The sequence below is a fragment of the Mesoplodon bidens genome, assembly GCF_964165515.1.
Source record: "Mesoplodon bidens genome assembly, chromosome: 12".
NCBI classification, from domain to species: Eukaryota; Metazoa; Chordata; class Mammalia; order Artiodactyla; family Ziphiidae; genus Mesoplodon; species Mesoplodon bidens.
In genome coordinates this window covers 81,414,620-81,439,711 of record NC_138168.1, presented here as the reverse complement: position 1 = coordinate 81,439,711, position 25,092 = coordinate 81,414,620, and the positions used below count along the sequence as shown (strand labels likewise).

At 41.7% G+C, this 25,092-nt stretch overlaps 2 protein-coding genes across 2 annotated transcripts in view; one reads left to right on the top strand and one right to left on the bottom strand.

The window, feature by feature from the left end:
- Nucleotides 1–5,934, top strand: part of IPCEF1 (interaction protein for cytohesin exchange factors 1) — a 74,927-nt gene extending 68,993 nt beyond the window's left edge. Inside the window, exon 9 of the mRNA XM_081250831.1 lies at nt 4,538–5,934. Within this exon, the coding sequence (XP_081106957.1) occupies nt 4,538–4,753 (216 nt within the window). The 3' untranslated portion in view covers nt 4,754–5,934. The remainder of the gene's footprint in view (nt 1–4,537) is intronic.
- Nucleotides 1–25,092, bottom strand: part of OPRM1 (opioid receptor mu 1) — a gene marked incomplete at both ends in the record, with an annotated part of 163,951 nt that overhangs the window by 68,277 nt on the left and 70,582 nt on the right. The gene's annotated exons all lie outside the window — the stretch shown is intronic.

The window sequence follows — 25,092 nt, the reverse complement described above, 5'->3', positions numbered from 1 at the left end:
TTCTCTCCTTCCTGAAACCCAAATATATCTTTTGATCTCCATTTATCACCACACCCTTTCTCTCTTGCTTTAAAATTATAAATCTCACCACTCAGATTACTATATGTGTGGTACTTTTCCCTCGAAATCAATATTATTCTGACCAATTTAGAAATAGGAAAAGAAGAAAACAAGAAAATGTAATAAAACACCCAAATAAAATGTAATTTAAAGCTAATTGTAGAATATAGAAAATACATTTGTGTGCCACTAATATTTGGGATCATGCATGAGCAGATACCTCATTTGGATAAGATAAATGTTGCCAATTCTTAGAATCCCTAAAACTGTATGCAAATGTGTGGATATATCTATATCTATATCTATATCTATATCTATATCTATATCTATGTCTATGTCTATGTCTATGCCTATGCCTGTATCTACCTATATATCTATAATATATATCTATATAACATATTATATATTATGTAGATATAATACAGATATATTCAATAATATGTATATCATATATATAATTTTATATATATATATATTTTGTTTGTTTGTTTGTCTGTTTATGGAGAGGATTTCCTCAGACTCTAAATAGGGTTCATGATGCAAAAGAGGTTAAAAGGCAAATGGGTGACTAGTTCTTTCATTCATTTCTTATTTGATATATTCATTTTTTTCAACAGGTATTTAGTGAAAGTCTACTATGTGTCAGTCATTCTTTCAGACACCTGGCTATATATCAGACAAAAGTGCTTGACCTCATGAAGCTTACATTTAGGTGGAGAAAAAAATAAACAAAATAAATACGTCAAATTTGTAGTGTGCTAAGTGGTGATACATTTGGTAGCAAATAGAAGAGAAGGGGAATAAGGAATGTTGAGGGACTGATTTGTAACTAGGATAAGCATGAGAAGCCTCTTTAAAAGATAGAATTTGAGTAAAATCTGAAAAAGGAAAGGGAGTGAGCCTTCAGTCTACCTGAGGCAGAATGTTTCGAGTAACAGGGACAAAAACACACATTCCTTGGGATGGGGGGTGTGCCTGGTCCAGTTAAGGACGGGTAAGGAGGTCAGTGTGGCTGGAATGGGGTGGGGAGGCAAGACGGGGAACAGAGCCATGGGTCCAAGGGGCAGCAGGGGATCATAGCCTGTAATGCCTCCCTGACACTGCAAACACCTTGGCTTCAACTCAGAGTGCAATAGGAAGCCTTTGGAAAGTTCTCAACAGAGCTGTGCCATGGCTTGACATATTTCGAAGGTAGAACCATCCGAATTTTCTGGTACGTTGGAAATAAGAGAAGGAGTCAAGGGCAACTCCAGTGTCTGGCCTGAGCAACTGGCAAGATGGAGTTGCTACGAGGGGCTTTGAGGATGACTATGGTAGGAGCAGGTTTCAGTGTGTATTGGGAGTAGGTGGGGGTATGGAGAATAACAGGAAGTAAGTTTTGGATATGTTATATTGGAGATGCCCGAGTGGAGCTGCTGAAGAGATCAACAAGTATGGAGTTCAGGGCGGTGGTAAGGCTGGCAAGATAAATTTGAGACCCTCAGTGTGTAGGGAGAGGGGAAGAGAGTACATGACATTTCCAAGAGCACGAATGTAAATAAGACAGAGAATAGGCTACATCTGGAGCTCTGGGGCATACCAGGGTTAAGAGATCGGGTGGAACCAGCAAAGGAGGCTGAGAATAAGCGGTCACTCCGGGATGAGAAAAATCAGGAGAATGTGTCACAGAAGCAACATGATGAAGGTGTTCAAGAAGGAGTAGTCAACAGTTTTAGAGGCTGTTGATAAGTTGCCGATGAATAATTGATCATTGGACTTAGCAGCATGGTGGTCATAGATGGCCCTAACCAGAGCAGTTTTGGTGGAGGGATGGGGGCAGAAGCCTGATGGGAGAGATTCTGTGAAAGAACAGGCACAAGGACGTGGGAGGCAGAGAAGAGCTGCCCGTTAGCAGGAATAGGGAAGTGGGCTCAAGGGAGGGCTTTTACGATGGGAGAGATTAGAGCATGCTTAGAGATTAGAGATTAGAGTACGCCGGTGAGAATTATCACGTGGAATCAGGAAACTGACGAGTCACAGGAAAGAGGGGAGAGTTGCTGAAGTGAATTTCTTGAATGTGAGAGAGGAAGTACTTGCACAAGTAGAGAGATCGGTCTTCGCTAGGAGCACAGATAGTTCACCCAAATGAACAGGAAGGAAGGCAGCTTATATTTGTGCTGGTGTAGGTAGAAGGTGCTAGGAGCTTGGGAGAACTACTCTTCTGATTGTTTCCATTTCCTCAAAAAAATAAAGAGCAGGGTCATCAGCTACAAGGGAGGATTGGGGAGGAGATTTGGGTAGAAATGAGAAGTTTTGAAATAGTCATTTGGGAGAGGGGGAGAGAAAAGGGATAAGAAAACACAATTATTGAATAGTTGTGAAAGTCCATTTAATGGCAGTGGTCATGAATTTGAACTTTGACCAGTGAGCACACTTGTGAATATTTAGCACATGCTGACCTGGATCTAGGCAGAGAGATTAGTTCAGTAATGAATAGGCATTGAATGTCTACCTATCATTCATTACTGTGTTAGGTACAGGGAATACAGGAGTGAATAAAATATGTTCCCTGTCGCCTTCCTTAAGAAGCTTTAGAATAGGTGGCGTGACAGAGCCATGAACATCTAAGCGTAACATGGTAACTTCTAAGAGGGCTGGATCCCAGCATTGGAAGGCACGTGAACATACAAAAAGCTTCTCAGTTCAGTCTGGGGGTTCAGAGGTTTTTTTTGGAGAGCATGATGCCTGAAGTGAGTATACCTTTATGAGTTGTAGTAAAATCCAGTAAAAAACAAACAAACTGGGAAATGTTCCATGTAAAGGTCCCTCAAGGAATTAAGAGTCCCCAGGTGAAGGAAGGTGAAGAAGGTTCTCTGTGTGGTACATCCCGGGGGTATGAAGTAGCACCGTGTCGGGGAGAAAATCCACATCAACACTCTTAGAGAGGAAGGGAAGAAGGAAGTGGAGGATCACAGATGGGCTCATGTCTACGGAACCTTGGTCAGGAAGGGGAACCATTAAGAATACTTGGAATTTTAGGGGGACCCCTTGCACTGTCGGGCAGAGGGTGGATACAAAGTGGGGACTGGAGGCAGGAACCTCCCTTGGGAGGCTGTAGCAGCAGATCAAGTGTGATATATTGGACTTTATATCCGAAAGTGGAATTATGCTCACAGGGATGAAGGGAACAGGAATAGATTTGAGATAAATGTGTCAGGTTGAGAGATTTTTTTTGAATGTGGCGGCTGATACATCTTATGTTTCAATAGATTGTCTACTAGCATCATTGAAATACGGACTCTTTGGATGGAAGTTTAATAGTCTTTTCTTTGAATAAAATGATAGCCTACGTATTTATTTTGTATATATTAAATAAATGTGTGAAATTTATTAAAAATTGGTATAATTTAATAAAAAATAAAAAATATATATATTTAAAATAAATTTATTTATTTTTGGCTGCATCGGGTCTTCATTGCTGTGCATGGGCTTTCTCTAGTTGAGGCGAGCGGGGACTACTCTTCGTTGCGGTGCGCAGGCTTCTCATTGCGGTGGCTTCTATTGTTGCAGAGCATGGGCTCTAGGTGCACGGGCTTCAGAAGTTGTGGCCCATGGGCTCAGCAGTTGTGGCTCATGGGCTCTAAAGTGCAGGCTCAGTAGTTGTGGCGCATGGGCTTAGTTGCTCCGTGGCATGTGGGATCTTCCCGGACCAGGGCTCGAACCCGTATCCCCTGCATTGGCAGGTGGATGCTTAACCATTGTGCCACCAGGGAAATCCATATATATATATATATATATATATTTTTTTTTATTATGTAAGGGTAGAATGTATTGGGATCAAGGCATAAAGAATAGGATTATCCCAATATAATGAGCTCCCTGATAAAGGGATTTTCTTAAGGAAAAAGGGTAAGATATATGCAAAGCATAAGGCAACTAATGAGTTTTTAAGTGGGCTATTTCAGTGTTGGGCCAGATCCAATATCTATCTCTATCTCTATCTATCTCTATCTATCTCTATCTCTATCTCTATCTCTAAAAAGATATATTTTTGTACTGACTTATGTCTTAGGAAAAGTACTATGTCCCAACTTTACTTAGTGAAGTTTGGATGGTTAACGGCATGATTATACAATTATCCATTCCAGGAGGAATAAAGCTCACACCAAGATAGAAATATGACTGTAGTGTGGAATAGTGGATTGATCAGGGAAGGGCAACACAGGAGACCTTGGTTATATGCCTAGTTCTTCCTCTAAGTCTTGGATGGGATGCTTACCTTCTTTGTGGTCAGCCTATGTAAATGGGTGTCTTGCCATATCTCTTAGGGTTGTTGTAGGGACTTGAATATTAATATGTAACAACACTTTGATAATTTTACGGTCAAGGTATATGTGCGTTTATTTGTAAAAGGGCTGAAGATGGTTTATTGAAATTAAGATAGTCACCACATCTCACCCTCTTCTTTCTCTCTCTCTTTTTTTTTCTACTTGGACAGTGTAAAGAACATGACCTGGCCATGATTAACCAGCTGCTGGATGATCCGAAGCTGACAGCCAGAAAATACAGGGAGTGGAAGGTCATGAACACCCTGCTCATCCAGGATATCTACCAGCAGCATCAGCAGCAGAGGACCCCTACGTCTACCCCCGAAGGCTCCCTCCAGGGACTCAAGAAACCACCTTCCTCTGCCTGCATTGAAAATTCTATTTGAGAGCAAGCCAGGATGCTCTCCCCCCTATCTTAGCCCAAAGCAACTCTTCAAGATGTTGTAGTAGCTTAACATTTTTCCTTATAAAGGAAAACTGAAAGCCAGTTCCTGGAAGCACCAGCTCCTCCTCTAGGGTTGCAACTGGGGTGAAGACAAACACTGATGCTGCATCACCAGTTTCAGTGCTTCCATCCCAGCTGGAGGGATGGAGTCCAGCTGAGCAAATGGTCTCTGTGTTGCTTCTGGGAGCCCCCGGCCATGCTAAGTTCTAGGTGGGATGTGAGAACTGTCCCCTCTGTTTGTTGCTCTCAAGAGAATGACAACATTCCATGGACAAAAGATCACTTCTTACCAGGGATACTTATCCATAGAAGTACTCTGTTTTCCAAAAGAAGAATGTATATATTCCATCTGGTTGGGTAGCTGAGTTCCCCAAGTCATCTTTTGAGGGGAGGAATGCTATCTACAGCAGTAACCGGAGCAGGACAGATGTGGTATTGTGGAACCCACATCGCTTGCCTTTGGTCCAGAATGGTGGTGCCTTTTCCACGTGTTGAGAAATACTTCATAGCAAATGGTGTGCGGGAACGCCCAAGGAGGAGGCGTGTCCCATATTCCACTCACTCAAAGGACAGCTTAATATTTTCAGACTTTATCCAGTTTGGGTAAGGGATCTGATTAACGTTTCCTTTCCACAGAACAGCTAAAGAAAACTCTCTCATTACACTTGGACACCTCTATTCCCTCTGAGATTTTCTAAACCACTCTAGGACATGGTAATATGTCCAGCGAGGAATGTTTCCTGACTTTGTCCTTGGGTGTGGTAGCTATGCACAGTATAAATGTACAACCAGGGACTTCCCTGGCAGTCCAGTGGTTAGGACTCCGCGGTCTTACTGCCGAGGGGCCGGGTTCAATTCCTGGTTGGGGAACTAAGATCCCCCAGACAGCACGGCATGGCCTAAAATAAATAAATATATATATACATGTACATCCAGTTGCCCCAGGATCAATATTGACAAGAGGATTCTGGTGTCTGAATTGTTTTAGTATCTTTAGTATCTAAAAAAAATCAACCCAACAGAAACAACAAAAGAGTTAAAACATGACTTTTATTTTTGTATGTTTATGTGTCACTTTGTGTCCTATGTGAATAGATAAATATAATATGTTATTTAAGAATATTTATAGAAGTTCAAATTACTAGTGTCTTAAAAGATGATATACTATTATATGTTTTATTCAGTATATGTTTCAAAGTATATACTTTTTGCTTGAGAAAAATATGAATACTATGGATTCATTGGAGTTATTATGTTGCACTATAATGTCTGAGGAATGCTCAGGAAATCTTGTGGGATAAATGTAGGGCATGCATTACTAATCTTTATTTTCTGGCTTTTCTCTGCTTCTTTTTCTCTTTTTTCTCTCTCTCTCCAGAATGCTTAGATTTCTATCTGTTGTAAACCATTCTCCTAACCAGAAAAGGACTTTCCTTTTACATTATCCCTTCTAGTAAATATACTTTAAGTTTTAGGCCATTTATGCCTACATATCCTAAACCAGATGAAGCACAATTAATGCAGTCTTTTGATGGAAGACCAATAGAAATTTTGGGGTTTACCGTTTAAGGGAACTCATTTTATTAGAGAAACAATAGGAAAGTTTTCACCCACTAATCACCATGAATACTTCTCACCATAAGAATAACCACAACCCATCAAAGACCCATTTTGGCCTAACCCCTAGCAAATTGGCAACACAACATCGTTGGCTTTATAGTGTCAAAGTGTGTGGCTTGACATTCAAGTGGAAATAACCCCCTGAATCTTATCTGCGAACTAAATGGAAATAGTTGTTGAAATTTTCCCTAAGCTTTACTAAGAAGTCTTAATAATTTGTAAACAAAAAAACAACCTTAGCATTAAGAAAAAACAAAACAAAACCAGGAAGCAAGTTGTAATACTAGAAACTTCTGAAAGGCCATGCTAGTCAGTTTGGCCCAGTAAACATTTAGGTGCTCCTGCAACAGGTGGAGTGTGCTGGGCAGGGCTCAGACCCTGCAGAAGAGGGGACCTGGCCCTCTGTGAGTTTACTGTTGGCGCAGAGAGAAGCAAACATTTAGGTCCTCAGATTGGACCCTGAAGTTTCTGGTTTGAAGGCCAGTGCTTTAATCTCTTAACTCTAGAAATCAGCATTGATTCTTTCTGTAATTAGCAGCAGATCTAATTCTTCCCATAATTAGGTGGACTGTTTAGGATTCACAAAATAACCAAAGTGGTGAGAAAAGGAGAAATAATCGCGGAGGAAGGGATGGTATGATAAAGCATTCTTCTACCTTTTTCTCTTTGGTTTCCAGCACCAACCCATAAACGTTAAACCAGTTTTCCCTAAAGTGAAGTGCTTTGAAAGCTTTTGGCCAGGGCTTGCAAATATATTCTAACGCTTTACTTTGACTTTTCATGAATACATATTTAACTGACCTTTTAAAGTCCATTGGTACCACTCCAGCTTAAAGGCAAAACAGATCGGTGAGATTACTCAATCTAGCTTTTCAGTTACTTTTCAAAGTCAAGTTTGTCGAGATGTTTTTGCTTTGTTCGTTAGAACTGTTACTATGCAGACCCTCCCAAACGAAAGTTAAACTGAGATGCACGATTTCGCACCCGGCTCTTCTAGACCAAACTCACCTGCTCACTTGTGACTTCCCTTCTGAAGATGCTTTCACTCTGTGTTACGTTGTGCTAGGAAGTAGGGGCACTGCTGCTGTGAGTCTCCCTCCTCCCTCTGCCTCCGCCTTGTGCAGTGGCTGCGGGGACCCAGCAGCTGGACTTGGACTCTACGTGCCATCGCGCTGCAGTGGGCGCAGGGCCATGGTAGCTTTTGCGAGGTCATCCACTGGAAACCCAAAGGCCCCTTTTCCTTGAGTACAGTCTCTTCCTCATGGCCTGAAAGGTTACTGTCCCTCCTGCAGTGACCTGCTGCTGGGCTGGCTGTGGATTGGGGTGTAACTTATCACTCTTCTTCCTTTCCTTCCTTCTGTAAAGTACACTGCTTCTTAGGAGCTGTGAGATCCTTGGATGAAAGGGATCCATTTATTTTGTTTTCCTTTTAAAACGTGTCAGGAGATGCCAGAGACCGAGCTTAGTGAGTAAGGGTTAGGACCTTAACTTTCCTCTCAATTCCTTTTCATGTAATTAGGCTAATTTTCTCAGACAGCCTCTAAGTCACAAACAATATCATAGAGATGAACCAGATACTTTTAAGTCTTTTGAAGAGAGGTGCTTTACCAATTCCAGCCATATTTAAATTCATGGACACATACCTCTTTGTACGATACTCTGAAAGATAATATTTTGATGAGGCCACACAGAAGATTGAGTGAGTAATTTAGGTACACAAGGTACCCATCCAACAGTCACTTTATGTTGCAAAGCTGCCGTGTCCAAATGAAGTTTTAGGATGCCTCTCTTCTTGGTCTAATAGAATTTGATATTTGATTGGGGTTTTCCAATTTATTTCACCTTTCAATTTTTTTTTGTACACTTATAAGAGGAATGGAGTCCTAGAAATGTGAGGTGACTGTCCTGCCTATGGATTTGTAATATGCCACTAAAAATGGAAGCCCCTGAAACTAGATTTTGACCACTCATAGGAAATAGACTGGGGATGGGCCATCCTTCCACCCAGCACTGAGAGCTGCGCCTCTCAGCGAACAAAATAACGAGCCTCTACATGTTTCTCTATGTTGTGAGACAGGAAGTGATGTTCTTACCTCCTCTGCACATCTTTATTCTTCCTCACGTCACCACAGACCACAGAGAAAACAAAAAAGAAAAAAATAGATATTTATAGATATTTTTAAAAATAGTTCTATTTCTCCTGCTGTGAGAAGACTTTACCGCCCTGTTTTGATATTTCTTTGAGTCCAAAGGGGAAGCATGCCCCAGGGAGACGTCGAGCATCTCTTAATAAAGCCCAGGATTTTATTTATTTATTTATTTATTTTTAACATCTTTATTGGAATATAATTGCTTTACAATGGTGTGTTAGTTTCTGCTTTAAAACAAAGGGAATCAGTTATACATATACATCTGTTCCCATATCTCCTCCCTCTTGCGTCTCCCTCTCTCCCACCCTCCCTATCCCACCCCTCTAGGTGGTCACAAAGCACCAAGCTGATCTCCCTGTGCTATGTGGCTGCTTCCCACTAGCTGTCTATTTTACGTTTAAGCCCAGGATTTTAAACCACCATCTTAATGCCCTTGCATGATGGGGATGTGACTTTTTGCACTGCATGGTGTTTGGGGGCAAGATGTTAATGTAGAAATGATACCTTCAATCTCATTGTACTTTTATTCTGTCTTCTACCCTCTTTGACCGAACTGAAAAAAGGGGCATGACTCATTTCTCCTGCTTTATGTGTTTGAGGATGACTTGTAAGATAAAAATAAAAACAGGAGAAAATAGATCTAGTAAAATACATGGAAAACATTGGAAATGTCCCAGTGGTGTTCCTTTTCTGCCCTGCAATGTTGCTTCCTCAAAATAAAAACACCTTGGGAAGTGTGGAATGGCTGGGCTTTTATCGTCTACAAAGGGTTATAGCGCCCTCTGGTGACAGCCTCAAAATAATTGATTCGAGACGATCGATCTTTTTATTATTAAATGAAAGATTTAATTATGTTGGGAAATCTATTTCAACAACAACTGATGTGGCCTCCTTCAATGGTCTTCAGCTTACAGATTTCTTTGTACCGAGATATTTATATTTTTCACAATTGTCGGTGCACACAATTTGACTCGTTATTAGGCACCCACATTTTGTTTAGAGAATCTTAAAAATTAGAAGATAATAAAAGTTACAACCAATAACACATAAGTTCCTTAAAATACATAAGATATCTCTTTGAAAAAGGAACAAATAAAATATTGAAGTAGCGTAATAAACTGCCTTTATTCTGGATCCACTGATGAGAGGAAGTTAGCCTGCACTGACCTTGATTCACACCTCCTTGTTTGCTGTCTACACAAAGTGTTATTTTTTTCCCTCTCTCTCTCCAAATTTTCACTTTACATGCTGAGGCCCATCCTCTTTTTCCTCCATCTGCCACCACCAAATCTGTCCAGGCTCCCACACGGAAGCAGTAAAAATTATTCTAGACCAAAGAGGTTAGCAAAAGGATTGATACAGTATGTTCTTGATTTCTAGAACAATCTTGCATTAGTTTCCATTGCTGCTGTACCAAATCATCACAAATGCAGTAGCTTGAAAATTGTGTTTTCTTCCAGTTGTGGATTCAGAAGTCTGACACCGGTTTCCTTGAGCTAAAATCAAGGTGTGGTCAGAACTGTGTTCCTTTGGGAACCTCCAAGGAAGAATGCATTTCCTTGCCCTCTCCAGGTCACCCACATTCTTTGCCTCTTCCTCTACCTTCAAAGGCAGCAAAGTATCTCTCTATACCTTTTCTCTCTAGTCACACCTTCCCCAGACTGACTCTTTTTGTTTTTGTTTTTTTTAAACATCTTTATTGGAGTATAATTGCTTTACAATGGTGTGTTAGTTTCTGCTTTATAACAAAGTGAATCAGTTATACATATACATATGTCTCCGTATCTCTTCCCTCTGCGTCTCCCTCCCTCCCACCCTCCCTATCCCACCCCTCTAGGTGGTCACAAAGCACCAGGCTGATCTCCCTGTGCTATGCGGCTGCTTCCCACTAGCTATCTGTTTTACGTTTGGGAGTGTATATATCAGACTGACTCTTTTAAGGACCCTATGATTACATTGGGCCCACCTGGATAATGCAGGCAACCTTCTCTGTTTTAGCAACCTGAATACAACCTGCAACCCTTATTCCCCTTTGTAACATAGACTCAGGTCCAGTGATTCATGGTCATCATTCTGCCGACTATAAACCTCCATTTCAAATATCCTGCTTAGTCCCCCTGAACCATCAATTTCTTCCAGAAATTCCAGGGTGTCTAAATTTTCATGACAAGCATGAAATCCTTTGTCATACCATGTGGCTTGAATTTGATTTCATCAAAGTATGTTCGCCACAGGAAAAGCAATTCCATCTTTACGAGGAGAAAGGGGGAAAAATTTCTAGTTTTTAAAGTCACACATACACAGGTTTGACAGGTACAGTAGTTTCGCAATCAGACCAAGTTTTAATAATACCTGCATTTAAACACAAAGCATTAGAATGTCACTTTTGAGAATTGAGTATCATGATGCAGAGGATAATTTAGGCCTCAAAATCTTAGGTTTATGAGCTGCTCTGTTCCATGTCAGACTGGCTGAGGGCTCTGGACGAGTCCCAGCTTCCTCTCCAAGGAAAGAGTCGCAGAGACTCTTGTGAGAGCGTTGTGGTGTTCAAATGTACTGATAGGCATAGAATTGTGATAGGTCCTGGTCCTCATAAATCACAATCCGAGTATTATTATTTTCTCTTAAAAAACCCAAACAAGCCTGTCTTTATAGGTAATTCCTTGATGCTGCTCTGCTTGTTTATCCAGTCTCGTGGTTTAGGAAGTCATAAGCGCTCTGCCTGCCCCAAAGTCTCTGCTGAGTGTGTCTTGGCAGTTCTGTCCAGAGCAGGTGGTGTGGGGAAGGGACAAAATTCCCAGGCAAACAGGGTGCCTGGATGTTTTGTCAGTTATTATCCTAGCACCAAAGGTTATTATCGTGGACACCGTGGATGCCCGCCCAGACCCCTTCCCTTGGCCGGAGCTTTCATGCCTCAGGATTTGCACTTAACAGCATCCCCCTTTTCCAGAAAACTGTCCTCAGCTAAATGAGATCCACTTAGCCAGGACGTCATGTCCCTCATTCTCAACCAGGGTGGCCGTGGCCAATAACCGCCGAGGCCAGATGGCAGCACTTGACAATCACAAGCAGGGTAGTCAGAATTCCTGTGATGGACAGTAGTGACAGCCTGGGTCTGGTGCTGACCATATGGGTCTTTGGAGACTGCTAATAGAAAATGGTACCCCAGAGACAGAAATACCTGGGAAGCCAACAATATGTAGAAATATCTTCAAGGGAAATTGGATACAGGGTGCAAATTGTCAGGAACCACCCCCAAATAATATGGCCAATGGGTTATGGGAGGGGAGGGGCATATACACACCAAGTGATAAATAGCCTATATCCTCTAATTTCTTTCTTTTTTATTTTTAAATTTTTTGGCCACACCATGTGACATGTGGGATCTTAGTTCCCTGACCAGGGATTGAACCCACACTCCTTGCAGTAGAAGTGCGGTGTCTTAACCACTGGACCACCAGGGACCTCCCTCTTATTTCTAAATGTACAATTAGAAATGCCATGCTTAGCAGCTGGAAGACTTCTCATGTCAGTTCTTTGACCAGTAATAGCTATTGTAGTAAAAAAACAAAGGCCAAGTAGAAGTCCCTGAAGCTGCCTTCTTCAGTAAAGATAGTAAATGAAAATCAACATTGCATCTATGGGGAATGGCAGAGATTAGTGCCACCCTAAAATACTTTAAGGTACAGGGGTAGTGGTTCCCACTCATACCTATTCAATTTACAAGTTTGTCTCCTGAAAAACCAAGATGAATCATGGCAAATTATGGTGGATCCTTGCAAACTTAACCAAGTTATAACCCCAACTGTAGCTGCAGTGTTGGATGTGGTCCCTTTACTAGAGCAGATTACAGCCGCAAGTACATAGACCTTGGCTGGGTAAGGGGATTCTCTTCAATATCCTTCATTTTACATTTATACGAGATGGATGACAATACACATTTATGGTCTTGCCCCAGGTCTATGTCTATTCTCTTGCTGTGTGTCACAAAATAGTTAAAAGGGAACCAGACCATTGGAACATTCCACAGAAAATCACATTGATTTACCATATTGATGACATCATGTAATTAACAATAAAAACTTGATGAGCAAGAGGTGGCAGGTGCTTCAGAGGCTATGATTTGACACAGGAACTCCAGAGCATGATAGATAAACCCTATAAAGATTCAAAATCTTGCTAAATATGTGAAATATCTAGGGGTCAAATTGCTTGGGGAAAACCAGGACATCTCAAGCAAAGGGTAACTTATCATACCTTAGACTACTACCAATAAGAAAGAAGCATTATGCTTGGTGAGACTGTTCAAGTTTTGAAGGCAACATATCCTGTAATTGGGAGGATTGTTCTGACTTTATCCACTGAGTGACAGGGAAAGCTTTTAGAGCCCAGAACAAGAATGGGCTCTACAGTAAAAATAGGCTGTGGTGCAAGTAGTCCTTCTCTTGCTTGGGCTATATGACTTGGAAGCTCCCATGTTAGTAGAGACTTATACAACACAGAAAGTAATAATATGGAGTCTATGACAGCTTTCAACATGAGAGTCACGGCACAGATCCCTAGGATTCTGGACCAAGGCCATGCCATGGCATATCTGCTGGCTTTGCAGCCAGAACTAACCATCAAGAGGTGAGTACTGTTAGACATAACTTTAGAGTGGTCCAGAAGTAATTTATTGTAAAATGGAAGTGGCACATCCAAGACTGGGCTTAAGCAGCTCTAGAGGGCACAAGGAAATGGCATAAACAGGTGAATCAGACATCTATGCCACTTATCACTGTTGCACAGTCATGTCCCTTAGTTTAACATTGACCCCATGGGAAGTTTTCATTGTCAGAAGAGGAAAATGCCTGAACCTAGATAATTGGTGGGTTGACTTTATATGTTAGTTCAAGCCAAAAATGAACTGTTCAACTGCCCTATCATCTCACTTATGGGTGACTCTGAAAGCAGCAAACCACCCAGGAGTCAGAGCTTCAGGCAGTGCGACTGATCATCCACTTTGTGTGGAGAGAGGGGTGGCCCAAGTAACACTGAGGACAAAGAGGTCTGGGGGAGAAGCTTGAGGATCTACCCATGGGAGAGGGCATAATATGTGAGAACCTGATCTTTGTATTGAATGTTCATACCCATCAGAGAGCATCCATTTCAGAAGAAGCACTAAGCAACCAAGTAGCTGGATGAGTCAGCCAATTGATGCCCACTAAGCTGTGGCATTGACCACCCCAGGGCTTGCACACGGGCTCATGGGAGAGAAACCAGAGTGGCAGAGATGGAGGCCAACCATGGGCCTCAAATCGTATGCTCCTTCCTCAAGGGGGAAAGGTACTGCTTCTACTGAATATCTTGCCCACTAGGAACAAAACCAATGCTGAGTCCCAAGGAGGTGTCATGTTTTGAGGAGACCAAGCAGCTACTTGTTGGCAAGTTGATTAGGTTGGACCCCTTCTATGTGGGAAAAGGCACTGTTTCACCCTGACTGGGATTGATGAGGATCCACATATGGATTCATCCAAGGCTCACAGAATGTCTGATCTATGCACGGGATTCTGAATAACATAACCGTTAGGGACTGAATGTTGTGTCTGTCCAAAATTCATATGTTGAAATCAAATCCCCAGTGTGATGCTATTTAGAAGTGGGGCCTTTGGGAGGTAATTCGGTCATAAGGATGAAGCCCTCATGAATGGGATTGTGACCTTATAAAAAGCTCATTCTCTCTCCACCGTGTGACAATCCAGTGAGAAATCAGGAGTCTGCAACCCAGAAGAGGGCTCTGGCCAGAACCCGATCACACTGGCACCCTGATCTCAGACTTCCAGTGTCCGGAACTGAGAAATGAATTTCTGTTGTTGACAAGCCACCTACCTTATGGCATTTTGTCAGAGCAACTGAGTAGACTAAGAGCATTACCTTAACAAGCAGCCTGCTGTGTGGCCAAGGAGTTGAGGCAGTGGGCACATGACCGTGAGACCCAGTGGTTCTATCACATGCTGTACGTTTAGAAGCTGCTGGCCTGAAAGAGCTTTGGAAAGGTCTCTTGCAGGGGCAGCTGAGACACCTACTGGTAGGAGACACATTATGAGAGTGGAGCGCCATCCTTCAGAATATACTGTACTTTTCAAGAGCCAGTGGCCATTGTATGGTACCCTATTCACAGCAGGCTAAATTACATAAGTCAGGGAACAAGGGTCCCAAAATAGGACTGGCCAGCTGGGACTGGCCAACATCAGTCCAAGTGATTCAGCTGGGGAATTTGTTTTCCATCCCTACAGCATCAGGCTCTGTGAGTCTAGAGGTCCTACTTTTATGAGGTAGGGGTGGGGGTGGACATAAGAATCCCAATAGGGCTTCCCTGGTGGTGCAGTGGTTGGGAGTCCTCCTGCCGATGCAGGGGACACGGGTTTGTGCCCCGGTCCGGGAGGATCCCACATGGCGTGGAGCAGCTGGGCCCGTGAGCCATGGCTGATGAGCCTGCGCGTCCGGAGCCTGTGCTCTGCAATGGGAGAGGCCACAGCAGTGAGAGGCCCGCGTACTGCAAAAAAAAAAAAAAAAAAAAAAAAAAGAATCCCAATAAACCTAAGACTATGGCTGCCACCTAGTTCCTCAGGCTAGGAGACCAGCAGGCAGTGAAAGACTCCACCATACCGGAAGGGATCATTGACTATGATAATCACGAAGAGATAAGATCACTGCTACATAATAGAAAAGGGAAAATTATGTTTGGAACTCAGATAATCCACTGGGGCATCTCTTGGTACTCATGCCCAGTTATAACTTGCCCAGTACAAGGGCAAGTACAGCAACTGGCCTGAGAAGTGGTGGGGGTCTGGACCACAGAGAGCAGACGTGCAAGGCAAGGGGAATCTAGGATGTGTGCTGGAGGAAGGAGATAAAGTGTCAATGGAAGCCCTAGGACCAATGGCACAGCTGGGCTATATAGCTCACCATCCTAACTTGCCTCTTGGAAGTTTGCTCAGAAATTGTGACTATGCCTAAATATAGTAAACAATATGAAAATCAAGAACAAGAGCTCAGGAGGTGGACTCCTTTGTATGTAGATGGTACATGGTTCAGATCCAGACAGACCCAAACCCCAGTGAATGTTGGCTGCTAATAGCTCACAACTGCCCCTTTCACCAGAGATTGGCCTTTGGCTGAATAGCAGTTGCCTCTCTACAGGCTGTCTTCCAGCTCCCTTTCCCCCCTTCTCCCCCAGAGGCCGGGGAGCAATAATAACTGGTTTACGAGAGTACAAATTTGTTTCCCTTGTATTAAGATAGGACCAACTCTGTGGTGCAATGTATACTTCAGAGTGGCCCTTGAGATCAGATCAAAGCTAGTTTACATCCAAACCACTTTGTTCATTAGTTTTCTTCCCTTACCCCGTCCTGTTCACCCATGTCCCTCTTCCTGAGGGCACTCCTCAATACATCACTTCAACAAATATCTCTGTCTCTGGCCATGCTTCTATGGAAACTTATCTAAGACAGTCATCCACCTTCTCTGTTTTTTTCACATGGGGGGCTCTTTTTGTCCTGTGCTGCATAAGGTCACCCGGGGAAGCACAGTATAGTGAGGGTGATACTGTATTTCTCCTTGCTTAATAATTTGTCAGCCCTGAGAATAAACCCAGAATGCAAACGCTCTTTACTTCACACTCCTAACCCATCACCTTAATATATCTTAAGGATCATCCAATCCATGACTGAAGTCAGAATCATTCATTAGCAACCACACAACACATCTTAGTTTTATACATTATGCACAAAATGCTCCATTTCATACCCTTAAAGCATTAGTTGGAATTTAAGTGTTTACTCCTGTCCTCACTCATCTTTGCAAATTATTGATCAGAGTTGGATTGTGAGATTTTTTTTCTCACTTTCTTTACCTAAACATCCAAGTTAAGCAAATATCTCTCTAAAAACGGCTACCAGGGGGGAATGGTGGCGGCGAGGGATAGTTAGGGAGCTTGGAATTGACATGTACACACTGCTATATTTGAAATGGATAACCAACAAGGACCTACTGTGTAGCACAGGGAACTCTGCTCAACCTAAATTATGTAACAACCTAAACGAGAAAAGAATTTGCAAAGGAATAAATACATATATATGTATAACTGAATCAATTTGCTATACACCTGAAACTAACACAATATTGTTAATCACCTATACTCCAATATAAAATAAAAAGTTAAAAACAAACATACTGCCTTGCAGAGATGTCTCATCCTAATATTGCCTTATCATTAGCCCATTTTATCAAGGACAGTGTGATACTTTTCGTGGTACTTATGAATTGAGGTTAATTTTTAAAAATTTTTTATTTATTTATGGCTGTGTTGGGTCTTTGTTTTTTTTTGTGCGAGGGCTTTCTCTAGTTGTGGCAAGCGGGGGCCACTCTTCATTGCGGTGCGCGGGCCTCTCACTATCGCGGCGTCTCTTGTTGTGGAGCACAGGTTCCAAATGCGCAGGCTCAGTAATTGTGGCTCACGGGCTTAGTTGCTCCGCGGCATGTGGGATCCTCCCAGACCAGGGCTCGAACCCATGTCCCCTGCACTAGCAGTCAGACTCTCAACCACTGCGCCACCAGGGAAGCCCGAATTGAGGCTAATTTTTGCCTCTGGATGTCCAATTGCTCCAGAACCACTTGTTTAAAATGTTATCTTTCTTCCATTGAATTTTGCACCTTTGTCAAAAATTAGTTTGGCATATTTGTGTGGATCTATTTCTGAGCTCTCTGTTCTGTTCATTTGATCTATGTGTATCTCCCTCTGCCAGTATCCCACAGTCTTGATTACTGTAGCTATATAAATAAAAATTGAAATTGGGCAGACTGCTTCCTCCCACTTTATTTTCTTTTGCAAAATATTTTAGCTATTCTAGATCTTTGTCCTTTCAAGTAAATTTTAGAATAATCTTGTCTATATCTAGGAAAAAACCTTGCTGGAATTTTCCCTAAGTTTTATTGAGGTGTAAATGACAAATAAAAATTGTATATACTTATGGTATACAAAATGATGTTTTGATATATGTATATGCTGTGAAATGATGACCACAGTCAAGCTAACTAACATATCCGTCACCTCACATAGCTATCACTTTTTTGTGTGTGTGGTGGGAATATTTAAGATCTACTCTCTTAGCAAATTTCAGTTATATAGTACTGTATTATTAATTACAGTCACAATGCTGAGCATTGTGACAGACGGCCAGAAATTCTGAGCTTTAGAGCCCTTTGACTAACATCTCCCCCTTTGCCCTATCCCCCTACCCCCTGGCAACTGCCATTCTAATCTCTGCATCTATCAGTTTGACTTTTTTAGATTCCAAATATAAGTGAGATCATGCAGTATTTGCCTTTCTGTGCCTGTCTTCTTTCACTTAGCATAATGTCCTTCAAATTCATCTATGCTGTTACAAATGACAGAATTTTCTTCTTTAAGATTGTTTTGTCTATATAATCATGTCATCTGCCAACAGAGACAATTTTACCTTTTCTCTCCAATTTGGATGCTTTTTGTTTTTCTTGTCCAATTGCTCTGTCTAGGACTTCCAGTACAATAGTGAATAGAAGTGACAAGACTGGGCATCACTGCCTTGTTCCTGATCTTAGAGGAAAAGTTTTCAGCTTACCATTGAGTATGATGTAAGTTGTGAGTTTGCCACATATAGCCTTAACTAGGTTGAGGTGTATTCCTTCTAACTTACTGAGAGATTTTATCATGGAAGGATGTTTTATTTTGTCACATGCTTTTTCTGCATCTATTGAGATGATCACATGATTTTTATCCTTCATTCTGTTAACGTGGTATATCATATTTATTGATTTGTATATGTTAAGCCATCCTTGTATCCCATGGATAAATCCCATTTGATTATTGTGTGTGATCCTTTGAATGTGCTGTTGAATTTGGTTTACTAGTATTTTGTTGAGAATATTTCTATCTATATTAACTGGCGATATTGGCCCATAATTTTTTTTTTTTTTTTTGTAGTATTGTTGTCTGGCTTTGGGTAATGCTGCCCTCATAAAATGAGTTTGTGTTTCTTCCTCTTCTTTGTTTTGGAAGAGTTTGAGATGGCTTGGCATTAATTCTTTAAATATTTGGAAGCATATATCAGTGAAGACATCAGGTACTGGCTTTTTCTTCGTCTAGAGGTTTTTGATTACTGATTCAATGTCCTTACTCTTTACTGGAATATTTACACTTATCAGCTGGTCAAGATAGGGACAAACTGGTGACTTAATGACATTAATACATATTGCCCACATATTGTGTGTAAGGCAGTATGCTTTATACTAATATTATTTTTATCCTTCATTCCGTTAATGTGGTATATCGCATTTATTGATTTGTGAAGTAGGTTTTAGTCTTTTGATAAATGGGGAAACTAAGCTCAGGGTGATTAAATGCTTTGCCCTAAATTATGCATCCAGTAAGAGCTGGAGGTGGATTTAGTTTGACTCCAGTTTGACTTTGGCTCCATTACTGAAGCTCCGACAAAACAGTAGGGTCTACTACTCCAGAGCTGAGAGCATAAATGGCTCATTTGTTCATTCTTGCCTCCACAGGGTCTAATATTGGCCTATAATCAGAATGTGACAAATAATGATTGCTTTGACCACACCGGAACAGCAGCTGAGTGATTAGGGTGTGTCGAAAAGGAAGCGGTCTGCAGGAAGTTTGAAGAAAGGGTGCCCTTTCCCAGACTGTAGTCAACTGGGGTGAAGGTAGAGATGGCGCCCCCTGGGAGTTGACCTATTAAATCTCTGTTTCTCTGTCCAGTAGTTTTTTAGAGTTTTCTGAGGCTGCATGTGATTCTTGGGAGGCCCTTCTGTGAGCAGCCCCTCATAAATAAATGGCTGAATTTTATTTTTAAGGTTGATGATGAAATAAATCATAGGTCTGGGAAGAGAGTGAGATGGAAAGTTGGAGTTATTAAAAATCTTACTTCCTCTGGGGAGGATAAAAGCTGTGGTTCTTTTGTTGTGATAATGACCGACTGTCAGTGTCTGTCTGCCTGAGCCCTGCTCACTGACTAAATGCTGGTAACTGCTAATTGCTTCAAGAAGAAACTGACTCAGCCCGAGAGTGACTTGCATATCAATGTTTCAGGCCCCTTGTGCTGGTTTTCTTTGAGAGCTGGAGTGTCTTACTGGAGTCTGCACACTGGTTTCTCCAACTTCCTGCAGGTTAGGACCGGTTCAAGTGTGACTTCGGCCAAGAGATATCCTTACCGGGAAATGTAACATGTGGGATCAGTGTTCCTTGTTGCTGGCCATTTCAGTCTGCACATCATGTTTTTCATTTTATATACACTAGAGAAAATGAAAAGCTTTTGATTAAATTTCTAACAAGCTAGGCGTTAGGAGCTGATGTAAGTGGCTACCCACACTTGCCAGGGTCCTTCAGTGTGTTCCACTCTGACTGCTTCTCTGAAAATGTATTAGCCTACTACAGACTGATGGCTGTGTTAGACATAGCTGCAGCCATGGTGACACCCTTTCTTTCCTTCAGGACAATTCTAAACTAAAAAGCATGTTCCGACATGGGGAGGGGGAAGGGTAAGCTGGGATGAAGTGAGAGAGTGGCATCGACACATATACACTTCCAAATGTAAAATAGATAGCTAGTGGGAAGCAGCCGCATAGCACAGGGAGATCAGTTTGGTCTTTGTGACCACCTAGAGGGGTGGGAGGGAGGGAGACGCAAGAGGGAGGAGATATGGGTACATATGTATATGTATAACTGATTCATTTTGTTATAAAGCAGAAACTAACACACCATTGTAAAGCAATTATACTCAGTTAAAGATGTTAATAAACAAATTTATTTATTAATTAATAAATTAATTAAGAAATAAAAAGCATAAATAAATAAACAAACAAACAAACAAATAAATAAAAAGCGTGCCCCCAGTGTATACCCCGCCCTCCACTTTAGGGGCTCTTTCTGACACTGCAGTGACCAGATGAGAGAGAGGGAACATGGTCAGAGTGAAGATGGACAGGGGACTGCTCAAGGGGCCACTGTTATTGATTGCTGTCCTTTTCCATTGCAGCTGCTGAACTCTGTGTATTTTCTGGTTTGTAGTTTGCTCCTAGTTGGAAGAAAAGTAAGAGGCAAGAGATTGCAAGGGGAGAACTCAATGACTTTGAGATGTACCATGAAGGGGACACATTTTTTATGTCCCCTAAGGGAGAAATATAACCTTGCTCATGATCTCTCCAATGTCTGTTACACATCTGATATTTTCCCCATCTTTTCTGCGGGATTCTGATACCTGCTGCACAAGGCAGGACTCATCAATTCTGGGATGCCCACCTTGGCTGTCTCCCTGCCCTCCAAACACATGGGCAAAGCGTCTGATCTCTTCCGTGTGTTCAACCTGGAAGGCATGCGTGTGAGAATTACCTGGGGACTTCTAAAATGTCCTGATGACCAGGCCCCACCTCCAGACACTTAACAGATATAATTCATCTGGAGCAGGGCCCAGGCATTGGTAGTTTTTATTTGAAAACAATCAGATGATTTAAATGAATAACTGGGATGAGAATCACTTCTATATGAAGACAGTAACACTATCAAAACCCATATAACTGTCACTTTTTTTTTTTTACTGAAAATTTTCTGCCTATCATCTAATTTAATTCTCATGTCAGTTATTAATGATTTTACCCTGGCAGAAACAGGCTCAGGGAGGTTAAGAAAATGCTAGTGAGTAGAAGGGGTGAGGGGTTAAACCTGGTCAGTGACTCGAAAGCTCAGAGTTTTAATTACTACACCATTACAGATGCTGCTTTAATTTTCTTTTACACTGGGATCTGAGCCCCTTGAAGGAGAAGATGAAGTCTTTTTATCACTCTCTTTCTAGTGCTCAGCGCTATGCCTGATGGTAGTTGGACACAATGAATACTCTATGTTGTTCAAGAATTCCAGGACCTTTCAGTAGCAAGATGGGTCTTGGCACTGACTTCTGGGTCTTCAGAGAGTTCAAAACCAAAATTCAGCTGAATACATTTCAAAGATCTTAATGGCTTTATTCATGAGTCGGGCAGCATCCAACCTAGCATATAGAGAGGAGCTCCAAAGAGCTATACAAGGCAAGAGATGTTGTAGGCAGAGGCGGGCAGGACAAGGAAGTTGTACTAGGCAGAAAAGCGGGTTGGTTACTGCAAGGTTACTTTCCTTACAGGGGAGAGTGGGGATTTGTCAGGGAGATTACCTATTAACGCTGATCAGGTGATTCCTAAGTGACTAGTTTAAGATTCCATTTCTGGGAGAGCAGAATCTGTATTTAAGTCTTGGTTTGGTGACATGTGGCCTAGCACAAGCGACTCCATTTTGAGCCTTTTGCCTTGTTTTTTTTTTTTTTTCGGTATGCGGGCCTCTCACTGTTGTGGCCTCTCCTGTTGCGAAGCACAGGCTCCGGACGTGCAGGCTCAGCGGCCATGGCTCACGGGTCCAGCCGCTCCGTGGCATGTGGGATCTTCCTGGACCGGGACACGAACCTGTGTCCCCTGCGTCGGCAGGCGGACTCTCAACCACTGTGCCACCAGGGAAGCCCCTGCCTTGTTTTTAACAAGAGTCATTTCTTCTTTTGCACCTGGCTCCTGCGAATCCCTCTGCCTCCAATGTCATACATTATCCTATCCATTGATCTCCATATCATACTTATTTGCTTTATCTTACCTACATTTTCCTACTTACTTTTCCAGGCTAACTTGGCTGAAATGGTTTTTCTTTCTTTGACCTCTCATGGCACTTAACACATGTATTATATTATTTGGTTTATGACTAAATCTGTACCATTCTGTGTTGTATGTATAAAGACCATATACTCCCATTGGGATTTGTAAGATAACTGTAGTAAGACTGTAAACAGACCAGAATCTTCTGTTTTGAATTTCCAATAACCCCCAATACTCCAGCTATAGAGCGCTTGCTAATTAATGTCTGTTTAAATTAGTCTGTCCAAATTACAGAAAAAAGTATTTCTAACATTAGAAAATAAAATTATTGGCATAAAGAACTGAATATATAAAGGTTTATCTCTTTATTTAACCATAAAATAATTCATTAATCTTGCACAAGACATGCCACAGAAAATAAACATATTCAGCAACAGATATGTTTTTTTTTTTTTTTTTTTACTTTTTATTTTATATTGGAGTATAGCCGATTAACAATGTTGTGATAGTTTCAGATGCACAGCAAAGGGACTCGGCTATACATATGCATGTACCCATTCTCCCCCAAACTCCCCTCCCATCCAGGCTGCCACATAACATTGAGCAGAGTCCCCTGTGCTATATAGTAGGTCCACTGGTTATCCATTTTTTTTTTAAGTTTATTTATTTATTTTTTTAATTAGTTTCTGCTTTATAACAAAGTGAATCAGTCATACATATACATCTGTTCCCACATCCCTTCCCTCATGCATCTCCCTCCCTCCCACCCTCCCCATCCCACCCCTCCAGGCGGTCACAAAGCACCGAGCTGATCTCCCTGTGCTCTGCGGCTGCTTCCCACTATCTATCTACCTTACGTTTGGTAGTGTATACACGTCCCAGATATGTTTTTAAAGAGTAAATATACTCTTATCTAATTCTTTTTACCACTGTAAATAGCTGTAATTCTTCTCTTTACCATAAGCTCACCTCTAGCTTTATTTTTCCAATCATGGGCTTTTATTTATATTTCACTTGAATGTTACCTATATGCTTGGGAAATAATTTTTGAAAGAAGTAGTATAATGTGAAAGTTGAGAGCATAGTTTTGAAATCATTCACTCCCTGGTTTACTAAGGAGAATATAATCTCTCAGTCTTGATTTCCACATCTGCAAAATGGGATACCAGTGGTATTGCCTGAGAAGGTTGTTGTGAAGATTAAATGAAATAATAATTATAAAGCACTTCATGGAACAACTGTAGTTTGCACTTGATGAATGTTCACAATATCCATATTATGTCTTTATGATCATTATAAGAGTTTTAAAATGAGTGCCTTTTATATTCCCAACTAGTCGTGGGGACTTTTTTCAGCAGGTAGGTGTGGGCAGCTACCTACTACTCTATTTGCCTCACTCTTTTGCCTTCCTACCAGGAGTGAACAAGTTGGAATCCCTTCAAAGCTCACTCCATCCACATTGCATGGGTGGATCCTGAAAAGCAGTAGTGGTTTTCATTGCACTCCCCCCACATATTGGAATCTAAGGAGCTGTACATTTGTGTTGTGCCTACACTTCAGAATGTGGCTTGGCCTCTGTTTATGGGGATGCTGGGCCAGTGGGGGAAGAAGATGCAGGAAAGGGGCTGAGTGGCTGAAGGTGTGGGTGGGACATGAGGTCCCCTAGCCATTCTAAAGAGGGAGCAAAAGGTCAGCATGAGAGATTTAGATGAGCTTAGTCTGCAGAATCACTTGGCTATATATCTAGCATCTCTTTCTACATTATTCAGCTGAAATCTGATACCACGGTTTTACTAGAAGAGTCAAGGATAACCGAATGTCATAAATTCCCATAGAGGTTTCTCTCATTTCTACTTCTGTCCTCCTACCTTGGGCAGAGTATTTTTCACATTAAACATTGAGCCTCAGAATGGAACTCTGGTGCAGTCAGGAATGGGGAAGGCAGGGGGGAGTGGTGACAGAGAGATGGAGAAGCAGCATCCCAGGAAAACAGCCCTGGTGACAAGTCGTGACACAGGTAAGATTGTGCATAGGATCCCTTTGATATGGCTTCTCACTCTTTTATGATAACCAGGTCCCATTCAGTCACTCCCATGTGACCAGCCAGGTCTCTCTGGGTGTAATGTCTCAGGCTTTCTGCATGGCAGAACTGAATTATGTCTTTATAGGTTCTAAACACGCAAAAGACAGTGGTTCCCCACCTTCCATATGTAAATTAAAATAGTGAAAATACTCAACACTAAAAAAAAGAAAGTTCAATATATACACTACCTAATGTAAAATAGATAGCTAGTGGGAAGCAGCCGCATAGCACAGGGAGATCAGCTCAGTGCTTTGTGACCACCTAGAGGGGTGGGATAGGGAGGGTGGGAGGGAGGGAGACGCAAGAGGGAGGGGATATGGGGATATATGTATACATATAGCTGATTCACTTTGTTATAAAGCAGAAACTAACACATCATTGTAAAGCAATTATACTCCAAAAAAGATGTTAAAAAAAACAAAGAACGTCCAGTGAGCTTGAAATTTTCTATTATGATGATATTGGTTCTTCCCTAGGGAATATTAAATATCAAATTCTTTCAATTTTCCCTCTATCCTGGTGTTTTTAATACACCTGCTTTGATTTTCCTCTAAGAAAGGGCATGTCTAGATTCAGTGGGGAGGCTTGGCACTGCTCCGGTATCAGGCTGCAATAGGAAGAGTTTGAATGGAGCTCCAACCACTGCCTTCATTGTCTTGGAGCATCTGTGTGTCCCTGCCAAAGCTGAGAGGCACTGGAGGCCTGGATACGAGGCCCAGGGAGCTC